The 21,766-nt window shown below is 40.3% G+C and overlaps 1 protein-coding gene across 4 annotated transcripts; it reads left to right on the forward strand.

Moving 5' to 3' along the window:
* Positions 1-1,556: 1,556 nt before the first annotated feature.
* LOC311049700 (uncharacterized protein) lies at positions 1,557-17,654 on the forward strand. Of its 4 annotated transcripts, none has more exons than XM_084063472.1 (10): positions 1,557-1,640; positions 5,914-6,020; positions 11,907-12,802; positions 12,902-12,936; positions 14,851-15,064; positions 15,253-15,305; positions 15,533-15,669; positions 15,780-15,844; positions 16,134-16,213; positions 16,814-17,654. In XM_084063472.1, exons 7-10 carry the CDS (start codon positions 15,610-15,612, stop codon positions 16,936-16,938), a joined length of 330 nt encoding a protein of 109 aa, XP_083919598.1. In that variant the 5' UTR covers positions 1,557-1,640; positions 5,914-6,020; positions 11,907-12,802; positions 12,902-12,936; positions 14,851-15,064; positions 15,253-15,305; positions 15,533-15,609; the 3' UTR covers positions 16,939-17,654. The 4 variants fall into 4 exon arrangements, with proteins under 4 accessions (XP_083919598.1, XP_083919599.1, XP_083919600.1 ...); XM_084063473.1 differs by having other exon boundaries at positions 14,863-15,064; XM_084063474.1 differs by lacking the exons at positions 1,557-1,640; positions 5,914-6,020; positions 11,907-12,802 and having other exon boundaries at positions 12,826-12,936; positions 14,863-15,064.
* Positions 17,655-21,766: the final 4,112 nt, after the last annotated feature.

A 21,766-nucleotide genomic window follows, 5' to 3' on the forward strand; every position in this document is an offset into this window, starting at 1 on the left:
AGGTCTGTAACTCTGAGAGTAAACACAGAACCAAATGGACCCAGGGGTCATCACCATGCTGGCTTGTTGTAGAATTTTTTGTCAAAATTCTATTGTTGCCACAGACATACAAATGAGTGAACAATAATATTATCAGAAACACAAAGAGCTATAGCTCTAATATACTGTATAGTACAGTGTTCAAGGGACCTTCTGGGTTCCTTGAAGGTGGTCTGTAAGGTTCATGTGTACACTCTCAGAGTTAAATGAACACTGAGGATTTTAAAGTGTAGATTTTGGATCCCAGAGACAGCAAATTGTATCAAAGGAAGGGGTCCGTAGTGTGATCCATTTGGGGGTCCTTGAAATGAAAAGGGTTGAGAACCACTGTTCTAGGGTATAGCATTAATGTACCTCTGTATTGGGAAATGAACTGATATAGTACATTCATTATTTAAGATCATTTACAACTTTTTGTATTTTGCAATAATAATAATAATCCCAAGTCACACCTGGACTTGTCTCAGGGCACATACCAGTGTGTCTCAGCACACCGTTTGACCTAGAAGAAAAGTCAAATAGTAACACCTGACCAGCCTGATGCAAACAAATATGTTTTCACTGCCAACAGTTTGTCTTGTTGTATTCATGAGGGTTTTATCACAAATAAATCCCCTGATGAAGACATAAATCACAACAGTAGCTGCAGTAGCCTTTGAAATACATTATTTCCGCATCGAAGCTGTTTGTCTATTTTACATTTCCTCCTCAAAGACAGCTTTAAACTTTTTTTTATTTTTCAATCATCAGAATCTTTTCAGTCCATGTATATTAGAACTTACTGCAGTGACACCTGAACATTGAGGACCATATAATACCATGTAAGCTGTGGTAGACTTTCAGCGTGGCCTAAAAAGACCCCTGACTCCTATAAATAGTCCAGAGAACAGAAGCAGTGAAGTGTTTCACTCAAGCATTGAGGTATGGATGATTATCCGTGCAGTAATTATTAATGCAGTCCACTAGGGGGCAGTATCACACAGGAGAAACAACACACACAGTATGTAGAGCAGATATGAGCTCTGAACACAACAGTAAATAGAAAGCAGGCTTTCTACAGGTTGGCCTTCTGTGGAAAACCACCAAGATAATCTATAGATCTGATATCCTTTAAAACCACCAAGGTTACCACCAAGATAATCTATAGATCTGATATCCTTTAAAACCACCAAGGTTACTACCAAGATAATCTATAGATCTGATATCCTTTAAAACCACCAAGGTTACTACCAAGATAATCTATAGATCTGATATCCTTTATATATTATATACTTTATCATAGTTTAAGGTTATTGGTAAAACTGACAAATGAAGATACTTAATTTATAAATGAGTTGTAGAAAATTAAATGAATATAAAATGATAAACAATGTGGTGAGAATAAATGAATGAACAGAAGTCCTGTGAAAGATAAGAAGGATCAGAGAATCTGTGATCTGCTTGTTGAGACTCTTTGATCATCGATTGGTCTCCCCTGCAGAGGAAGAGGAGGAGCTTAGCAACACTTGGGTCTAATGCTAATGCTAATGCTAACAACAAAGACTCGTCTGCGGTTTTGTTTACGTTTCGTAACCCTGGTGATTATTTATCTGCACTAAGCGGTGAGTCAAAGCTGTGTTTAGTATTATTGTTCATTAGATAGCCTTAGATTAAGATTGAAGGTTGATGCAATTTATCGATTTCGACATTTTTATATCTACGACGTAGGGGAGACCATGTTGTTCCAGGGACCCCCGCCTAGAACCAAAGATTTGAGTTACAAATGTTCGCTTTAAAAGAATATACATATTCAATACATATATATTTTTTTTAATAGCAGTTCTACACGCTCATTGAGCTCAGTTCGGGGCTCTCCCCCAGGCTGGCAGAGGGAGAGTAGTGCCCAGGATTACAGTTTAGTCAATTGGCACTGGGTGAAAAAAATGGGTTACAAAAATCGTGGGATAAAAAGAGAAAAGAAAGTGTATTTGAAACAAAACATTAAACAGATCAATAATAGGCTTACACACCTAATTAACAACTCAGTGATGTTTGTCATTTTTTTGTAATACTTTTCAATCTGTATTTCATGAACCGATAACAAACCAAGCTAACCGTCCACCATAAACTCAACACAATATTAGTCCGGCCGTTTCGGGCAAAAATCGTACACTTTACGATAAAAGCATGACATTTGGCACACCGTTAGGGCATGCCATAAGGAACATTTTTGGATATAGGGCCATCGCAGATTTGTCCTATGGTAACCATGGCAGCCATTTTCCAAAATGGCCGCCACCTGCTGTCATTTTACCAATAACTCAGGTGCTAGACCACCTAGGATCTTGATTCTGGTGACTAATCCTACATTTTCACCTTGACATGAAAAAGTTTGAGAACCAATTTGTAGACTCCCTCAGAAGCACAGATTTGAGTTACAAATGTTCGCTTAAAAATATATAAATATATATTCAACGATTTGCACATATTTTCACGACAAAAATAACATATCTACAAGCGCATAGCCAGCCAAGGATATGAAGACTGACAGATGAATTCCCCCAATCACATGACACCCCTCTACTACTTGCCCCGCCCGTTCTCTGTCTCTGCCACATTCTCTGCTGTGAATCCCTATTCCCACAGAAACAACCTGGCAACCTGCACTGCAGGAGAGAACACTGAGAGTGACAGAGTCACAGAGCCCAAACAAATTAATACTAATCTAAATACATATAGGCGGGTGCAGTTATGAAAAAAAAGCACCTTACCCAAAACAAATTGCAACAAAACGTTTTTCAACAGGTTTTTGTAGTATTAGGTGTCCTTAATAACATGCTAAAAGTTTACCAAAGTTTGATCACTGGAAAGGTGTTCTTTTCAAGGTGTCCAAAATAGCCAAAAGATCTTTAAAATAACCTAACTCCTTCATTATTTATCCTAGACAAGTACTTTTTGTGTCTAACCCTATGTTTTGGGGGCATAGAAATCCACAGGACTTGTCCAAATTGCAGAGATACATTTAGATAATTGTGAAATCCAATATTTTGTTTTTGACTCTGTTAAAACCCTCTGAAATGTTCAACCGTTTCAACTAGTTATATTTGTTTTACTGGAACAAGGCTTCAAGATATCCTCAAAACACAACAAAACAATAAAAAAAAAAACAATTTTCAGTCATTCAGAAGGTGGCAGAGAAAGAGAATATTGTCAGTTGATATAGTATTGCTTGCAATATTGAAACATTTTGGATAGCTCTGCGGATCAAATGTGAATCAAACTGTCATCTTGTAGACACAAGATTTTGAAAAACTTTTTTAACACATTAGGAAGGCAATCAGTGTGAGTGTGTAAAGAGGGGTGGCTACGGAGGTTAGTGCAGAGCTGTCAGAACCCATTTCTCTACTGGGTGCCTTGGCAGAGGGGAGTATGGGGGCGGGGTTGTGCGAGGAGGTAAAATGGGGTCTGGTGTAGAGTTTAGTGGGCCTAGGGTTCCCCTCAGGTGGGTACAGGGGAGTGGGGGTCACTGGATTGCTCCCTGGGCACTTGGAGCACAGAAGAGCAAAGTTATAGGAGCCAAGGAGACCCTGAGCTTCTCCTCTCCCCCATGTCCGAGGTGCAAAACCTTCAACAGTTGGCTCAGACATGTCCCATTAAAGCTATAGTGGGGCACTTGGGAGCTCAGGACGAGTGCTCATCATAGGCAGCTAAAGAGAATGGGGCTGGTCAGCCCCTGATGCACGTTGTGCATCGCGATAGCCAAATTCCAATTTTCAAGTGTCCATCCTCAAGTCCTTCACTCCCGCCTAAGCCCTGCCTCCGAGCGAGGAGGCAAGGAGCGTCATTTTGAAGTGATAGCAATTATGACGTGGCACACAGTTGGATTGCTGGACTATTCCAGAGCTCAGAGGGTTGTCATGTGGAGGATGAGAAATTATACGCCACGCATTTCAACAAAGAGAGTTCCCCAAACGATACATGAAAGATACACTTGTATCTTGCCAGATTTCACTCAAGTGGCTTAGGGAGCCTGCGCTCACCTCACTCTGGAGGCAGAAATGAAGCTTATGCGTTAGGCTGAGAGGAGTATCCCTATGTCGCCTGGCTCACTGGATAGTCCCACTGGTCCCAAGTGGACCTCCATGCTGGCTCCTATGCCCGAGATGGGCACCTTGATCAAAGTTCAAGGTTATTGCCAGCAGTACCAATTACGAAATAAAAGACGATGTGAAATTCATTTTGCACTAAAACCCCACACAACTACTACAAACTCAGGAATAAGATGTCTGTGACAAGCAAATCTGAACCCTATCCGGCCACACTCCTCTACCACCCCTACCCAAGACAGTAGACATTAAATGTTGTGATAGCTCTGTGCTGACTTGCACATCCTCTCCAGGCCCATAAGGGGCCATTTCTCCACTCTAATATTTGAGAATTTGGCCAATTTGCTATTAAAAAGGTCTTAAGAGTCATTAAATTGTAACTTTAGAAAGGTGCAGATACCCTGTACTATACTGTATGTTGGTTTGTTTACTGTTGAGTGAGACCCCCAGTTTGGGAACCACTGCCCTAGTGGACTAGGATTATTATCATTTACAGCCATGATTTTACAAATGTCACAGTACCACCCAGTAATAATGAATTTATTCCTTTTTGGTATGAAAATAAATCTCCTGAAAGCTTCAACAGAATGTGAATTACCAATTCACCAATCCTGGGCGTTATGTAGAAAAGGGAGAAATGTCCAATTACATTGTTATATATATATATATATATATATATATATATATATATATATATATATATATATATATATATATATATATATATATGTGCTTATAACCATGCTTATAACCAATTCCTTTATAATTGAACTTGTAATCACTTGACTATAATTTATATATGCTAATTATATTTCAAGATTACCAAAACATGGGGTTAGGCACCAACATTACTTGTCTAGGATGAATAATGAAGGAGTAATGGTCTTTTTAAGGAACTGGCGGCGGCCATCTTGAAAATGTTACCTTTCTAGTGGTCCGATTTTGGTAAACTTTTGATATGTTATTAAGTACACCTAATACTACAATAATCCATTGAAAAACCTTTTGTTGCAATTTGTTTTGGGTCAAACCATAACTGCACCCGCCTAATATGGAAGCCACACAAGACAGCACACACACCTTGCCCATCATCTCAGTCTTGCCAGAGGGCTAAGAGTTCCTTTCTGATAACATTGGTGAGTTGCTACAAACTTTTGTTAGCTACTTTAGCAGCTAAGCAGGTGTTTTGTAGTGATACAAGGACAGGACTATTGCTAAAAATGCATTGCTTGATTTGTTTGCCTCTTGTTCAGCATAAGGTATATTGAAGGACTTTGAATGAAAGAAATGTATTTCTGCAACAAAGGAATGTGGTGCTATGGATAATAAGAACAAACTAAACCAGAGTTGAGTTTGCTACTCTTTCTGTAAAGTGTGTTGAAAATGAAAGGTTTGAATTGTACATTGCAAAGGAAGGTATTTGATATGACTGTATTTCCTACATTATGGTTAAAAAACACGTCATTATTTCATGTCATTATAAGCACTTGAAAAAGGTTAAAAACAGTGTTTCATGAGTTAAAAACAACTGCTAAAAAAGAAAAAAGACAATTTCATTAGAATAAGTGATGATGTCGAAGTCATCTGCCTTAATTCATTGTAAAGTAATTACAGTAATGCTGACTGATCGTCAAAGCCATGTTAAAAAGCACTTTCAGTACAGTTTGAATGTTCTATTATTTACATTTGGAGCTTAAGTGAGCTAGTGTTATGATAGCCACCTGTTGTTCTTGCACAAAGTATGGGAAACTAACAGAGTATTTTATTTGTTTTTGTACTGTCTTGCCAGTTCTTACGTTGATCTTTGGATCCACAAAATAACACGGAGGATGTGGAGGCTTGTTCGTAAAGTCAGTAAGAATACTCTGAAGATTCTTGTAGGGGCCCTCATACAAGGTCATTATGATTATGCATGCACTTCATGGTATCACAACACCTCCAAGGCCCTAAAAACAAGGCTCCAAACATCCCAAAACAAACTTGTAAGGCTACTTCTTGGCCTCAATTACAAAACCCATCTAACCCCTGATCATTTTGCTAGGATTGGATGGCTTAGGGTTGAGGACAGAGTACAGCAACTTGCTATGGGCCTGGTCTTCAAGATACACCACAACATTGGGATCCCCCTGTATTTGTCAAAATACTTCCAAAATGTTAATCAAGTCCATGATCATAACACCAGAGGCAGCTCCACAAACCATGTTCAACCCAGATTTGGCACAACAAAGGGAATGAACTCTTTCTCATGCTATTCATCTAAAATGTGGAATGCCCTACCAAAAGGAGTAAAGGAGTGTAAAACCCTACTCACTTTCAAAAATGCCCTAAAGATACACCTTCAGGAGGCTGCAATTCAAAAATGGCCCCTGTCCAAGTCCTAACCTACCCCATGTCCTAACCTAACCTACCCCCCCCCCCCCTCTCTCTTTCTTTTTTTTGTACATATTTTTCACTCTTCATACCAGTAACCTGTAAACTGATTGTATGACATTCTGTATAGTAGTGTGTATATCTGTCTGTCTCTTATATGTCATCATGATTTGTGTGCGTGGGGATCTCATCTTAAACAAGCTACGTGCTTAACTGAGCTATCCAGTTTAGTAGACCTTGTATTGCGAATTTGTACTTCCATGTACTGTTATGTACTGTCATGTACTGTTCTCATGTCTTACTAAATAAAGTACATCAATCAATCAATCAATCAATTCATGATCATCAGTTCAAGTCTTATATCTTTCGGTGGGGACCGCTACACACAACTTGATGAAATTGTCTGAAAATTCCAATGCACTGCATGATTCTTTGATGCCTCTTATAGTCCGGGCGTTTCGGGCAAAAATCGTGCACTTTACGATACAAGCATGAAATTTTGCACACAGCTAGGGCATGCCATAAGGAACATTTTTGGCTATAGGGCCATCGCAGATTTGTCCTGTGGTAACCATGGCAGCCATTTTCCAAAATGGCCTCCATATGCTGTTATTTTACCAATAACTCAGGTTCTAGACCACCTAGGATCTTGATTCTGGTGACTAATCCTACCTTTTCAAGGATGAAGAATACAGTGGTACTATTTAGATTTGTCCTGTGGTAACCATGGCAGCTATTTTTTCAAAATGGCCACCACCTGCTGTCATTTTACCAATAACTCAGGTGTTAGACCACATAGGATCTTGATTCTGGTGACTAATCCTACATTTTCAAGGATGAGGAATACAGTGGTACTATTTACAAGATGCTAGTAACTACCTAACTAACTACAGTACATGAGGAGGCTGATACTCGCGTGATATTACACCTAGAAGATGCTGTGAAGGAAGGGTATAGCAAGGTGACAATATGCACATTAGACACGGATGTGCTGGTCCTGGCAGTAACGGCAGCCCAACGCCTCCACTTGACTGAGCTGTGGGTTGCTTTTGGAACTGGGAAAAGTTTCCGTAACTTAACAGCTCGAGATGGCAAGGGCATTAGGCCCAGATCGATGCTTAGCCTTACCCATGTTCCATGCCTTTACTGGATGTGACACAGTGTCATCTTTTGGAGGCAGAGGCAAGAAGTCGGCATGGGAGACCTGGAAAACCTATAGTGACGTCACAAGTGCCTTCAGTTCCTTAGGTGCCACCCCAGACAAAATAGATGACTGGATGGAGCCTCTGGAGCGATTTGTGGTACTGCTCTATGACCACACTAGCGGCCAGGCATCAGTGAATCAGGCACGGAAGCAGCTATTCACTCAGAAGCTCAGAACAATTGATGTACCCCCCCAACACGAGCTGCACTGATGCAACATACAAAGAGGGCAGCCTACCAAGCTGGCCACTGCTGGGCACAGGCGATGGTTGCAGCCCCTGAACTCCCATCCCCAGGTGAATGGGGGTGGAAGAGGAAGGAGACAGGTGAATAAAAATAATTTAATCCACTTCTTTACACTTGTAAACCTGTGATCTGACAATAAAGCTGATTCTAATTTTGACAGGTGGATGGAAGCACTGGATCACACTGCCAGAAGCGAACCTGGCCTGTCGGGAACTCCTCCGCTGTGGTTGCAAAAAGGGTAGCAGTGGACACTGCAGATGTGTTAAGGCAGCACTTCAGTGTACTGCCCTTTGCTACTGTGGTGGACTGTGCAGCTAGAAAGGCAGAGAGTACTCTGCCTTTGTCGAAAATAATTATTCAATACTAATAAAAGAAACAGTGAAGTACTGCATTCTTGACTCTCACGTGTCACAGTTTGAAAACATGTACAGTACTACAATATTACATATTTTGATGGGTTTACTAGTATTCAATTAACTGAATGCCAGATATATGTAGTTAGGTAGTTACTAGCATGTTGTAAGTAGTACGACTGTATTCCTCATCCTTGAAAATGTAGGATTAGTCACCAGAATCAAGATCCTAAGTGGTCTAGCACCTGAGTTATTGGTAAAATGACAGCAGGTGGCGGCCATTTTGACAAATGGCTGCCATGGTTACCACAGGACAAATCGAAATAGTACCACTGTATTCCTCATCCTTGAAAATGTAGGATTAGTCACCAGAATCAAGATCCTAGGTGGTGTAGAACCTGAGTTATTGGTAAAATAACAGCAGGTGGAGGCCATTTCGGAAAATGGCTGCCATGGTTACCACAGGACAAATCTGCGATGGCCCTATAGCCAAAAATGTTCCTTATGGCATGCCCTAGCTGTGTGCCAAATTTCATGCTTGTATCGTAAAGTGCACGATTCCATCAAAATATGGCCCGAAACGCCCGGACTATTATTCCACATGATGAACAAGAAAGGCAAAATGATTGGTTCTCAAAGGTCAATAAATATAAAGATGGATTCATTAAAGATGTTGATAACTGGTTCTCAGTAGCCAGAGGACCCCCAAGCCAACCTCAGCTAGAGGCTCATGACAGGCCTACTGAAAGGCCCCAGCAGCAGAAGTAAAAGTAAAGCAAGTAAAAGTCTGGAATTCAAAATGTACTCGAGTTAAAAGTACAGAAGTATTGGCATCAAAATGTACTTAAAGTACCAAAAGTAAAAGTACTCATTTTGCAGAAATGTCCCATTTCAAGTTTTCAAAATGTATATAAATATATACAAATATTTATACAAAATGGCAGATCTACAAGCTCACAATGCGTCGCATCGCGATGCATTATGAGCTTGTAGATCGGCTATAACTATTTTCAAAAGATTTTTATGCATTTGAAAACCTGAAAAGGGACATTCTGCATGAGTACTTTTACTTTTGGTACTTTAAGTACATATACTTTGGTACTTTATGCCAATACTTTTTTACTTTTACTCAAGTAAATTTAGAATTCTGGTTTTACTTACGTATTTCTATATTGCAGTATTGATTGTTTTACTTAAGTAAAACATTTGAGTACTTTTTCCACTACTGGTCTATCAGGGGCGTCAATTGGGTATAGCAAGATATGGCATTATTTTCAATCATACATGCAAGCATTAAAAAGATATGCTGCTATGCTGCTTTCCAAATGGAATAGTTACAAGACATGTGCTTCATAAAATAAAATCATGAATGTGATCTATGTCTACAGCATTGATTATTATGTTATTAAATTACTGTAAAATAACTACAAATTCAAATTAGAACAAAATAATGGCTTTCACAAGGTATTAAAGTCTCCACAACACTTGTATTCCCTCTATCTTGACAAATGGTATATTCCCCGGTTCAGTAGGTCAGCACAGGCACAATGCATTATTGTTAAGATTTTTTTCTAGTCAGTGGCAGACAGTTGTACCACTGTTTGACTAATCATGCCTGTTTCAATAAGTTCATCTTAAGGTAAGACAGCACTTGTCTTTCTTATTTGTTTTGCTTTCTTGTTGTGTGTGTCTGTGTGCCATGTACATGCTCATTTTTAAGGCATTATAGGCTTAGGTTACTGCTGGCTCCATCAAAAGCATCTTCAACTTCATCTGCTCATCATAGCTCAGGCTGAAAAGGCTGCTCTCATGGAACAGGTGGCTGCCTTACACAAAAAATATGAAATCGGGAACAACTCAGAATGCAAAAGGAGCAACTGGAAATGGAGACCCAGCTGGCAGCAGCAAATGCAAAGGCCCATGTACTGGAAACCATGGGCCAAGGAACTCATCAAGAGTGTCAAGTGGGACAAACTCAAAGAAAGGAGCTGCTGCTCCAAAGGAAACAACCCCATTCAACCCCAATGCAAATACATACCTACCTGATCAAACTCCACAAAAAGGAAACAATGGAAACCACAAAGCCTCCCTCCCAGCCACAGGTTGAGACCAAAACAACCACTTCATGAAGAATCTGCCAAAGCTCATTACATGACTCCTCTAATGCAATACTCTCTCCCCAGGCAAAATGTTCAAACAGAAAATATAATAAATCAAAATGTGCAAACTGAAAATGTACAGCTTCATGGGAAAAAGAAGGTTCAAGGTCATGTCACTCACACTACACCCCCTGCAGGTATATTTGTAATGTGCTACGAAGACAGAATGAAAAAACTGCTTTACTGGTTAAGCAAAATCTGTATTCCACTTTACCACCAAGAGACATTCCAGTTTATGATGGTGACCCATTGCAATATGAAATGTTTATCAGGGCATTTGAGAGAGGAGTGGAGAAAAAGACTGACGATTACAGTGACTGCTTACATTACTTTGAACAATATACAAAAGGCCATCCATACAAGCTCGGATAAACCTGGAGGAACAAGGCTTGCAAGCTACAGGAGAGGCATGGACATCGTGCTAAGCTTTCTGACCTTGTACAATTCATAGAGAGACAGGTACAAATACTGTCTGACCCACTGTTTGGAAACATCCAAGATGCTAAGCAAACTACAACTGTCAAAACCTCAACCATCATCAAACCAAGAGACACAAGAGACATTCCAAGAAGCAGTTTTGCCACAACAGTAACACCCATAGAAACAGCAGTGCAGTCAAATGGAGTGGAAAGAAGTGTATTCATCAGCTATCATAATTATTGTCTTTTCTGCAATAAAAGTGGTCACACATTGGAGCGGTGTGCACAGATGAAAGAGAGAAGACACAGAGAGAAGATGGACTACTTAAAGGAAAAGGGAGTCTGTTTTGGCTGTTTGAAAAGAGGACACTTAAGCAGAGACTGCACAAGTCGTTTAACCTGTGATACGTGTGAACAAAACCATCCTGATATACTCCACATTGAAGAAACAGAAAAGAAATCAATAGGAAACAATGCTGTCGTCTCACCTCACACATGTGGTCATATTGGGGCCGGTGATGAAACCTCCATCTTCTCCATGGGAGGCATGCGTTAATCCGACAGACCTTTTCTCCGACTATGTGGCATCCGCGTGTGGTTAGGGTTAGGGTGCGGGTTTGGTTCGGGTTTACTGTTTAATGTCGGAGCACTGCGCTGTCGGAGGAATGCGCTGTCGGACTAACGTACTGCACCCCTTCTCCATAGCACCCGTTCAAGTGAAGAGCCACAGGGAGACAGTGTTGCAAACATATGCATTTTTGGACCATGGAAGCACATCCACATTCTGCACTGAAAACTTAATGAGAAGGCTAAACATTACCGGACAAAAAACAAATATTCTTCTCCGCACAATGAACCAAGTGAAGCCTGAGACCAGTCACCATATCTCAGGTTTGGAAATAGCCAAGTTGGACAAAAATGTTAGTTCTTTGCCCTCTACTAACATGACCACTTGCCCGGTGATTTATTGACTATGGTTCACATAATTTATTTTCTGATATTGCACTAACATGTTTGTGCTGTCTTTTTCAGGTAATGTATGCCAGGGATGTGTGGTTGGAGGATGGAAAGGAGACAGAGGGTACAATTCCTAATAATTGGATCGACAGGGGTAAGGGAACCATTCCAAATGCCAAACAAACAGAACTTACAAGATGAGAAAGGACCCCCAGGAGGACTGGCTGACGTCCCAGTTAGTCAAGATAAAGATGACTTCAGGCAGATTTTGTTTTTGGATCATTTACTCAATAATTCAAGTACAAATAGTTGAATAAATGTTTACAGTTGAATTGTATAACTTCTAGTTAAAGCTTGTGAATGTGACAACAACAACCTGACCAGCCAAGCAGAGGAGGAAGAGGAGGATGTGGATGTGGTGATAAGAGGGAAGAGGAAACCTGTTAAAAGACAAGATGATGACTGATGTAGAGTTCATATGTTTCTCAAGTAACTTCTAAATATGAAATGTGTTAACAGAAACTGGGCCTCACATTGTAGACCATTCATGTTTTATATGACGTTTTGGAGCATTATGGGTAACTTTCTTCTATAATCAATTTATAAGTCCCAATGTCAAAAATGACAATCAAATGCTTTAATAAGGCTGTCTATTTTAGATATGGATATGTTTATTTTTACTTTATATTGCAGCCGTATAGGTGCCCTCCTTTCCTATCGCACCAAGGAAGTTGCAGTCCAGCCAGGACAACAATGTGTTACTCAATGCTTGTTGAGTATTGATGTCAATTTATGAAATATGATAATGATGTATTGGGTACACACAACATGAAATCAGTTACAAGCTGATTGTTATGTTTCAGACTCTGAAAATCAAGCCCTGGATGGCCTGGTGGATGTCGTGGTGGACACCATGTCTGTCGAGTTGGAGCATGCTGAGGGGTCTTGGCACATGGAAATGTCTACACACAGTGAGTATGAATCACATTTAAGCAGTCACCTTTTGTTTACAAATCAATATTTGGTATCTAAGAACATTCTTTGTCTTTTCCACGCTCCCGACATGCAAGTGTAGCACCTCGGAGCAGAGAAATGTCCACACCCCGTGAGTATTCACTTTCTCCATTGCACCAACACATTTTAAGTACAGTCAGTACAAGGTGTTACATGTTGTGCATACTAAAGAAATCATTACCATACCTAATTCACAAGCAATGAGTAAGTAGTTACAGGCTCATTGGCCCTGATTCATAAAGGGATTTGCGACCATATTTTGTACGTACCGGCATTTAGGACAAGTCGTACATATCCACCTGATGCATAAAGATTTTTTGGTCTGTGTTTTGTGCGTCAGGTGCGCACGTTCTCAGGTCAGCCCCGAGGCTGGCGTACCAGGGCTGAAATGTGCGTATGTCTTTAGAATGCTTTATTCTTCATGTCAAAATCAATTACAACAGTGGCAAACCTCAAATAAAATATATATGTGCCCAACATTTGTCAACACATATATATAAAACATTAAAAATAAATGTCAAACGATATATTGCTTGTAGCCTATGCATAATATAGACATGATGTAGATTCCACCGCTTTTTATTTATTTTCTAGGCTATATGAGTCGCAGCTGAATTATTAGGTGTGTGTTTGCCAGCGGGCCATCTCAGCCAAAGTGTCACGTAATAATGAAAATAGGCTATGATGCCTTAATGAAACTGCGGAGGGACTGACTGCATCAGTGTCCGTGTCGCGGTATTAATTTGTAAAGCCTACTGTAGGCTACTGTATATTGATCACATGAACGCCACACACAACAGCCTAATAAATATTACCATCTGATGAGGAAAAATAAAGTGGATGAAAGCTGTGTCCAGAACCATTCCCCATTCCGACGTAGGACAGTGATATCCAAAATGAACTAATTTAATCAATAAGCTCTGGTCCATAATCGGATAGAAGCGTTCCACTTGTATGCCCTGGATTTATTTTCAACATCATATTTAAGGTGCGCAATGTTCATTAGAAAATGCTTATAATATCCTTTCCACGTTTTATTAGCCTTTTATTTGGTAATGGGGTTAAACCTTGTAAACTTCTTTATTCTCATTACACATGAGAGCATTTATTACGTGATCCGCTTCCAGACAGAACAGTAAGTTGTCAAGGTGATGCGACACCGCATATGTTATCAGACGAGAGACGGCAGAGTTGAACTTCAGCGTTGCCAGATGTTGTGAGAGAAATAAGCAACCAGGTCTAGGAAAACAAGCCCAAAAGAAGCAACTGGCACTTTGGCCATTATAAGCACTTTAATTAAACCGTTGTGAGCTTGTAGATCTGCTATTTATTTTTAAAATCGTGTAATAAAATTTGGAAGATTTGGAAGATTTTTTAAACATTCTAACAACACAAATCTGCCTCCAGCTCGCACAAAACATTTTCAGATGGGGCTTATAGGGATAAATTAGCATACATATTAACTTCCATGACATGAAAATATTTGAGAACCACCGGTTAAAACAATTAAAAAATTGTGAAGCAAGCCCAAATAACTAACTACACTTTAGAAACAAGCCAAAAAAAAACGCATCCCACAGCTCCCAATATTTACAAGCAACTTTACAGAAAAATAAGTCCAAAATCGCTTATAATAAGCGGACATGGCAACACTGTTTGGCACGGTTCAGCACGGTGACGTTGAAGTTGGATGCTGTTGGATGCAGCCTTCCAGAGAGTAATCATCACACCTGGTCATACGCACTGGTCATACGCACGTCTCTGTCATATACGACACCCCTTTTGAATCGCACGTCCGTTAGTGAGTACCAGAAATACGACCTCCTTTACGAACTTCATTTACACCATATTTACGACCCTCATTATGATTCGGGGCCATTGTGTTGAACTATGTGTATCAGAGGAGATGTGTGATTGTCAACATCTAAGACCAACCAGTAGGGGTAGTCTTTTTCAGTGTGACATGGTATTGTAGTAGTATTATGTCCAAGTATTAAGTCTTTAGTGATGGCTCCAGCCATCAGGCACAGTGATGGCTCCAGACACAGTGTCAGATACCGCCACAGCATCAGGTCCAGGACCAGCCACGACTCCAGGTACAGCAACAGCTCGGAGGCACTCTGTCAGGTCCAGACATAATGACAGGTCCCACCGCAGTGATGGGTTGAGGAACACGGTCAGGTCCAGACATGACAGATCCAGGGACACGGTCAGGCATGGTGAGTTGTCCAAAGGCCCCAAGTAATCAAAACCTTTACAATTCAGCAAGTAGTATCGTGCACCCCTAATTGTTACAATATGACATATTTATTGTTTCTCATCTAATGTATAGTCATCTGTCTTGGAAAGTTTTAATGCAAAAATATCACTTTGTAATTTCTAAAATGTACTTTTGTTCTTATTACAGGTGCTATGCAGTGACTGAGAGGCCAACATGGGCATTCCCATTGCCAACACAAGGTAAGTTCTGAGCTATTTCAATGAAGACCCCCAAAAAACTGGGGGACACTTAATTTGCAACCCTTCTCTCTTCTGCCCATTCTCTCCTTTCTTCCTTTACTGTTCTCTCTGTCTCCTCTCCTATCGGGACACAAAAACTGCTCTTCAATTATATCAGTGTTTTGCATCATTGTAGGGTGGTGTCTATAACATTTCTCTGTGTAAATGTACACTTACTTATTTTTCAGTATACCAGAAGAAAGTCCTGACCATATCAATATTCATTAAAGAACCTGCCTCTTCAGCGGCCAGTCATGTTGAGAGAATGGAGGACTTCCAGAGAGAGGAGCAACTCCTCAGTGATGTCCAAGCTTTTAATACCCTGGTAGGCTTTTCAAGAGTCTGGAAGTAATGAACAGCATAAGATGCACTCGCACACTTTTTACGTTCCACTGGGATAAGTCAGTGAAAGTTTTCATGGACTTATTCCAACAGGTGCTGCAACTTTCCCGTTATAGAGGGAAGGACGTTAAGGACTGTGTCCACAAAGTTCTTGACAGGTATGTTTCAACATACACTATGAATTAACCCCTGTGTGATGTTTGGGTGCGCTGTGGTTTTCAATGTGTGAACACTTATTTGGTTAATTCTTCTAGATGAGCACCTGACTGCATGTTTCCATTAATTTGCCTTTTTTTTTTTAGCTTAACACCTGAATCCTCTGTTATGTCATGTCAATGACATAATGGTTGAACATTAAGTGAAAATTAGTAGTATTGTAAAACATACCATGTTTTACAATACATCCTAATCCTACTACATTATTAAATGTAATTTGTTTTTCTTAAGGCTCTTCAGTAACGGTCTGATGGCACAGTTGAACATGAAGGGGGAAAAAGAGAAGACTGTGACTTTCAGCGCAATAAAAGGTAAGCCCATATTTCATGTTGACCAAGGACAAATCTAAATGTAATTGGGTAAACATGTCCTTCCCTGTTGACATAAAAAAATACAATGCCAACTGTCTACCGTTACCGTTGCTATCATAACATTTTAAATAACTGGTGGTTAGGTGTAGAAGGGAGATGGCTTTGTATTAAACTAGTTGTGGATGTACAAGCATTTTTGCATGTCAATATGGAGACTGACAATCAGTTTTATTGTCACTTCCACAATACACACTAGGCAAACAGGGGAGCAAAATATCATTCTCCACAACTCATGGTGCACATTAAAAAGAGGCAAACATTAAAAAGTAAAGAGCAGACAACATTGGTAAAAATTGCTGATGCATTCAAAGGGCAATCCATCTTTCAAGATGTTGGTTTTGGGGGCAATATATGGCGAGCATGGGTTCAGGGTTCTGATGGTTTGGGGCAGCTGTTGGATGACCTGCTGGTGCTTCCCCCTGAGCTCTTGAACCTCCTACCAGATGGCAGGAGTTCAATCGAGCTGTGTATTATGTCAGATAGGGATTAGGACAGCATGTTGCCGTTGCACGTTTTTTATTGTCTTTTTCTACTATGCAGATGCAGTCATGAAATTCGACCCAGAAGCCACAGAGGACCTCATAAGGCAGCATGCCGCAGACCACCTCAAGCATGCTCCAGCGAGAAGGGGAGGCGGAGGACACACAGCAGGCACTCAGGACTGATTTAACTTGAACTTTCACTGTCCATTGTGGGGGATCTTAGTGTCACAGTATTGTACAGTATTGTGTAATTTGAACTTGTGTTCTGTTCAACGAAGTAGCTCTGGTTGGACCTTACCCTGGTAGCTCACTGGCTATTCAGTACAGCACTTGTTTAATATTTTTCAGTTGTTGTGGAACCGGCCCAAGCAAAAAGGGTGTCCCTGCAAAGTAAGCTGTGTTATTATGTTTTATTATTATTTTATTTTCATTCGACTAGTGACGTGGACTTGGACTTGACTTGGACTTAGCCCCCCTCGGACATACCTGTGGACTACACCGGGTACAAATGACTTTTTTGTTGCTCTCCCTCATGGAGCTACTTGCGGATTATACCAGGGTCAGTCCACCCTAGATGGACACGCACTGACCTTTTGCACCTTAATCCCATGTATAACGCGCTGACTTTTTTGTCTTTTTTTTTTAATGTGCTCTTTTTCTCTAAGCACCTTAACGTCCATAAGTATATCATGCACAGTATACATACATTGCTGCTATGTTCAGGCACCTTAGTTTTTATTATCTCAGGTACTTTGTAAATATGTAGATAACTTGTTTGGCCTTCTGTTGTTCTCTTGTTTGATCTCCTTCCCACTTGCCCCCCACCCCTCTTCTTCTTCCCCCCCTCTTCTTTCTATGGAAATTAACGTTGCGATGGGAACGATGTACAAAAATGAATTTCACCCACTTTTGTACCTTGTAAACCTGTGATGTGACAATAAACCTGATTCTGACGTGTGTGTTTGTCTGACTGTGTGTGTTTGTGTGCGTGTGTCCTTCTGTATGACCTTCTGTATTCGGTCTTGAGCTAGACTGCATGGAACAACATTGTGGGAGTTAAGTGGCTGTCCCGCTTCTGTTATGTCAAAAATAATTCAAAGCTGGCTTGATCTGCTGTTTGTTCGAATACTTAATTAGTCAGAAAGGTAAACGTCATGAGGTACGTTAAGGCTAAAAGGATAACACAAGTCCTGGGGACTTGTTTCCATTGTGGTCCTATGAACTAGATTCCATTTCAGGGGGTCTAGTTCCAGTCCACAAACATTCCACAATCATATGGAATATTTGTGGAATACTGTAATTGTGGAACATTTGTTTGCGCAGCTGTGTATTCACAAGAAGAATAAAGAGATAATAAGGAAATAAGTGTGTATTGAATTGTGATTTATTTGTAAACCTCTGTGTACTGTATTCCCAGTTTTCAGAAGGTGGCAAACCATTTGATCCTGTTCATTTTCCTGTAGCTTTGTTTGATTAGCTTAGCAGCATGTTAACTACTAACTATGTTAAAGCTACAGGAAAATGAACAGGAAATGGGGATTACAGTTATGCACCGAGCCTAGAAGAAGTGTACAAAAGATGTCTATAATAGTCTAAATTTGACGTAGAAAAGATGACCACATTTGGACTAGAATAAGCCCTTATGTAGAGGTTTGGACGTTCAGAAGACGTCAGACAAAGACGCAATTAAAACTTTCATTCTGCACCCTCCAGGGACCAAACTGGGACGTTCAAAAATTACCTCTCATTGCACAGTGGGAATCAAATAATATACTGTATATGTGAAAACATCTGTTCCATTCGATCCTGCTGTCCCCTGAAGATGAAAAGGTCGAGCTCGTTTCCCTGACCCCCAGTTGTTATAATCGATCGTTCCTTCCGACCGACTGAGAGGCATACCACTAGAGGGCAGCAACGCTGCCCTCTAGTGGATACATCCAGTTTGTACATGCACATGTTAAAGGGCAAGACCACTTTGGTAGAGGTTTGGGTTGTGTAGTTACCTTGCCATGATGTAACTCCAAAGGTGGACAAGAAAGAAAAAAAAATGCTCCAGTGATTAGAAATTGATAATTCAAAATATGCTCCTCATTGACTTACATTGTAAGCTGAAACAGCCCTCAAAGTCACTCTTTTAGCACGTAAATGAACACAAGCAAAGCTGATTCAGACATTATAGAGCATCACCAAACCCAGTACTGTTTATTTTTTATATAAAAAAAATAACTTCCTGTTGATTTTACTATACGAAGATCCGGATCCGGATCCACAGATTCAGTCCGGGTTTTCTTCCAAATCAAAATGGCAAAATCAACATGAAGTTGACATTTTTATAAAAAAAACAAACGGTACTGGGTTTGGTGATGTTCTATTTTGTCTGAATGAACTTTATTTGTGTTCGTTTACGTGCTATAAGAGTGACTTTGAGAGCTGTTTTACCGTACAATGTAAGTCAATGAGGAGCATATTTTGAATTATCAATGGAGCAATTATTTTTGATTTCTTGCCCACCTTTGGAGTTACATCATGGCAAGGTAACTACACAACCCAAACCTCTACCAAAGTGGTCTTGCCCTTTAACCCAGAGTACAGAAGTCCTGACGTCACTCGTCCATCCCCTGGGTCGTAAAGTAATTTCCCTATGGAGAATAACGTTGGGTCATCATAGAATCGTCTCATAAGAATTGTGGTCCAAAGATAAACAAACTGCCTCGGCGATATTGTCAGGGAGGAGCCTCTGCATCGTTTATGATAGTCAGTCACTCATATTTGAAACAGTCCATTTCTGGCAAATTTAACTAATTCGGCAGAAGTAACATTAGCGTTTTCTCACCGTCAGTTGATGCTTCATATCCATAAGAGTAAAACCGCCGGGGTCATTTGTTTATGTTTGGAACACAGTTCTTATTTGACGCGATATTAAACACGTCTATGGGAATTCAGAACAGGGGGGAAAAGGTTTTAAAGGTTTACGGTTCTAGAGGTTTTAAATCTTCTAAAGCTCTAAGGTCTAAGCTCTAATTCTCTAAAATTCAAATGGTAGCCGATATGTCCTAAGTAGGCCGAACGTTGTAGAGTTGGAACGGAGTTTGTAGCTAAAAGTATGAAGGATTAGTTAGGGGTCAAAAAACGGGCCGAATACGTAGTGACAATAACGTCAGTGTGCTCGCGAAGTATATACTGTTGGGCACATACGTGAAATGTGTCCTCTGCACTTTAACAACTAACAGCCTCAAATCACTCTAAGATTGCCACATTGTTGACCTGACCTGGAATCGTACCCAGGACGTCCAGGACCTCTGGTTCACCAGGTAGACCCACTAACCACTCAGCTATGGCACTCTGATTAACATCATGTCAGAAAATGAAAGGAAACAAAAGTCTGACTATACTGAGTCAGAGTCAAGCTTTACAAAATGTAAGTTGTGTAAAAAAAAGTCTGACTATACTAAGTTGTTATTTGTTTGTTTAAGTCAGGCTATACTCTACTCAAAGTTTACAAAATGTACTAAAGTACAGTGAACGTCTGTGCGGTTTGTCTTCATCACTGAAAATAACGTACATGTAAACAGATATAAAACTGCTGTCATGTGCAGGTTGGGTGAAGAAACACAACCATTTCACTCCTAATAGTACCTATTTGATTTGACATCCTGACTTGCTGCTGTGGCTGAGGCTTGAACCTGTTACCTGCGGCCCACTAGTCAGTGACTCTATCCATTCACCTACAGCTGTTTCCTTGGAATCTGTGGTTCTAAAACGTTTTGTTGTCAACCCCCCAAATTGACATGTATTTGGGCAGTGGACCCCAATGTGAAAAGATGTAGTGTCAGGGCCCCCATGAAAAAGATTTATATTTATGCTGTAACACATTTTTTTAAAGTTATTTGTCTTGTTTGTTGTTCAAGTCAAAGCACCAGGAAGGCTGTACTTGTCAGCCATCTGTTAGCTCAATGGGTTGAGACGCAGTATTCATGATCCAGAGGCCATGAGTGCAAATCCCATTGATGTCTTTCCTATGAGTCTTTCCTTTGCAGACTGGCTTCCAGAAGATCAACGGAAAACCACCAGGAAGGCTGTATTTGTCATCCAACTGTTAGCTCAATGGGTTGAGACGCAGTATACATGATCCAGAGGCCATGAGTTCAAATCCCGCTGGTGTCTTTACTGTGATGCTTTCCTTTGCAGACTAACTTCTAGAAAAACAAGTTAAAACCACCAGGAAACCTGTAACTCTCAACCAACAGCATAGCTCGACTGGTAGAGTGTCTTAAACTTAGTGTTTTTTTTCGGATTTAACTTTTGTTTCGGTAGTGACAAACTTTAGTTTCGGTAGTGACACAATGGTGAAAAAAAATTTCACTAAGTCTAGAGCTCAATGATTTTAGGGACCAAAAAACATGTCCAATAACATGACTTGACTTGACTTGAGTGGGTTCGATTCCCACTCGAGTCAAGTGTAAAAATTTCACTAAGTCTAGAGCTCAATGATTTTAGGGACCAAAAAACATGTCCAATAACATGACTTGACTTGACTTGAGTGGGTTCGATTCCCACTCGAGTCAAGTGTAAAAATTTCACTAAGTCTAGAGCTCAATGATTTTAGGGACCAAAAAACATGTCCAATAACATGACTTGACTTGACTTGAGTGGGTTCGATTCCCACTCGAGTCAAGTGTCCCAGGTAACTTGGGGCAACGGATAAATTGACTGATATCCGTAGAATAACTTGTAGGAGTGTGCTGGTTCAAATCCAGTACAACCCAGGACCGAGCGGTCCTGGGTTCGAGTCCCACTAACGTCAAGTCCCCGGTAAATTGGGGCAGAGGAGTGGTTAAACTTAGTGTTTTTTTCGGATTTAACTTTTGAGAGTTACAGGTTTCCTGGTGGTTTTAACTTGTTTTTCTAGAAGTTAGTCTGCAAAGGAAAGCATCACAGTAAAGACACCAGTGGGATTTGAACTAATGGCCTCTGGATCATGTATACTGCGTCTCAACCCATTAAGCTAACA

Source organism: Gymnoscopelus microlampas (genome assembly GCF_963454915.1).
Source record: "Gymnoscopelus microlampas genome assembly, chromosome: 7".
Classification (NCBI taxonomy): Eukaryota; Metazoa; Chordata; class Actinopteri; order Myctophiformes; family Myctophidae; genus Gymnoscopelus; species Gymnoscopelus microlampas.

Coding starts and splice junctions, on each gene's coding strand:
- LOC311049700 (XM_084063472.1), top strand. CDS start 15,610: ATGGAGGACTTCCAGAGAGAGGAGCAACTCCTCAGTGATGTCCAAGCT. Junction 15,845..16,133: donor GTCCACAAAGTTCTTGACAG/GTATGTTTCAAC, acceptor GTTTTTCTTAAG/GCTCTTCAGTAACGGTCTGA. Junction 16,214..16,813: donor GACTTTCAGCGCAATAAAAG/GTAAGCCCATAT, acceptor TCTACTATGCAG/ATGCAGTCATGAAATTCGAC.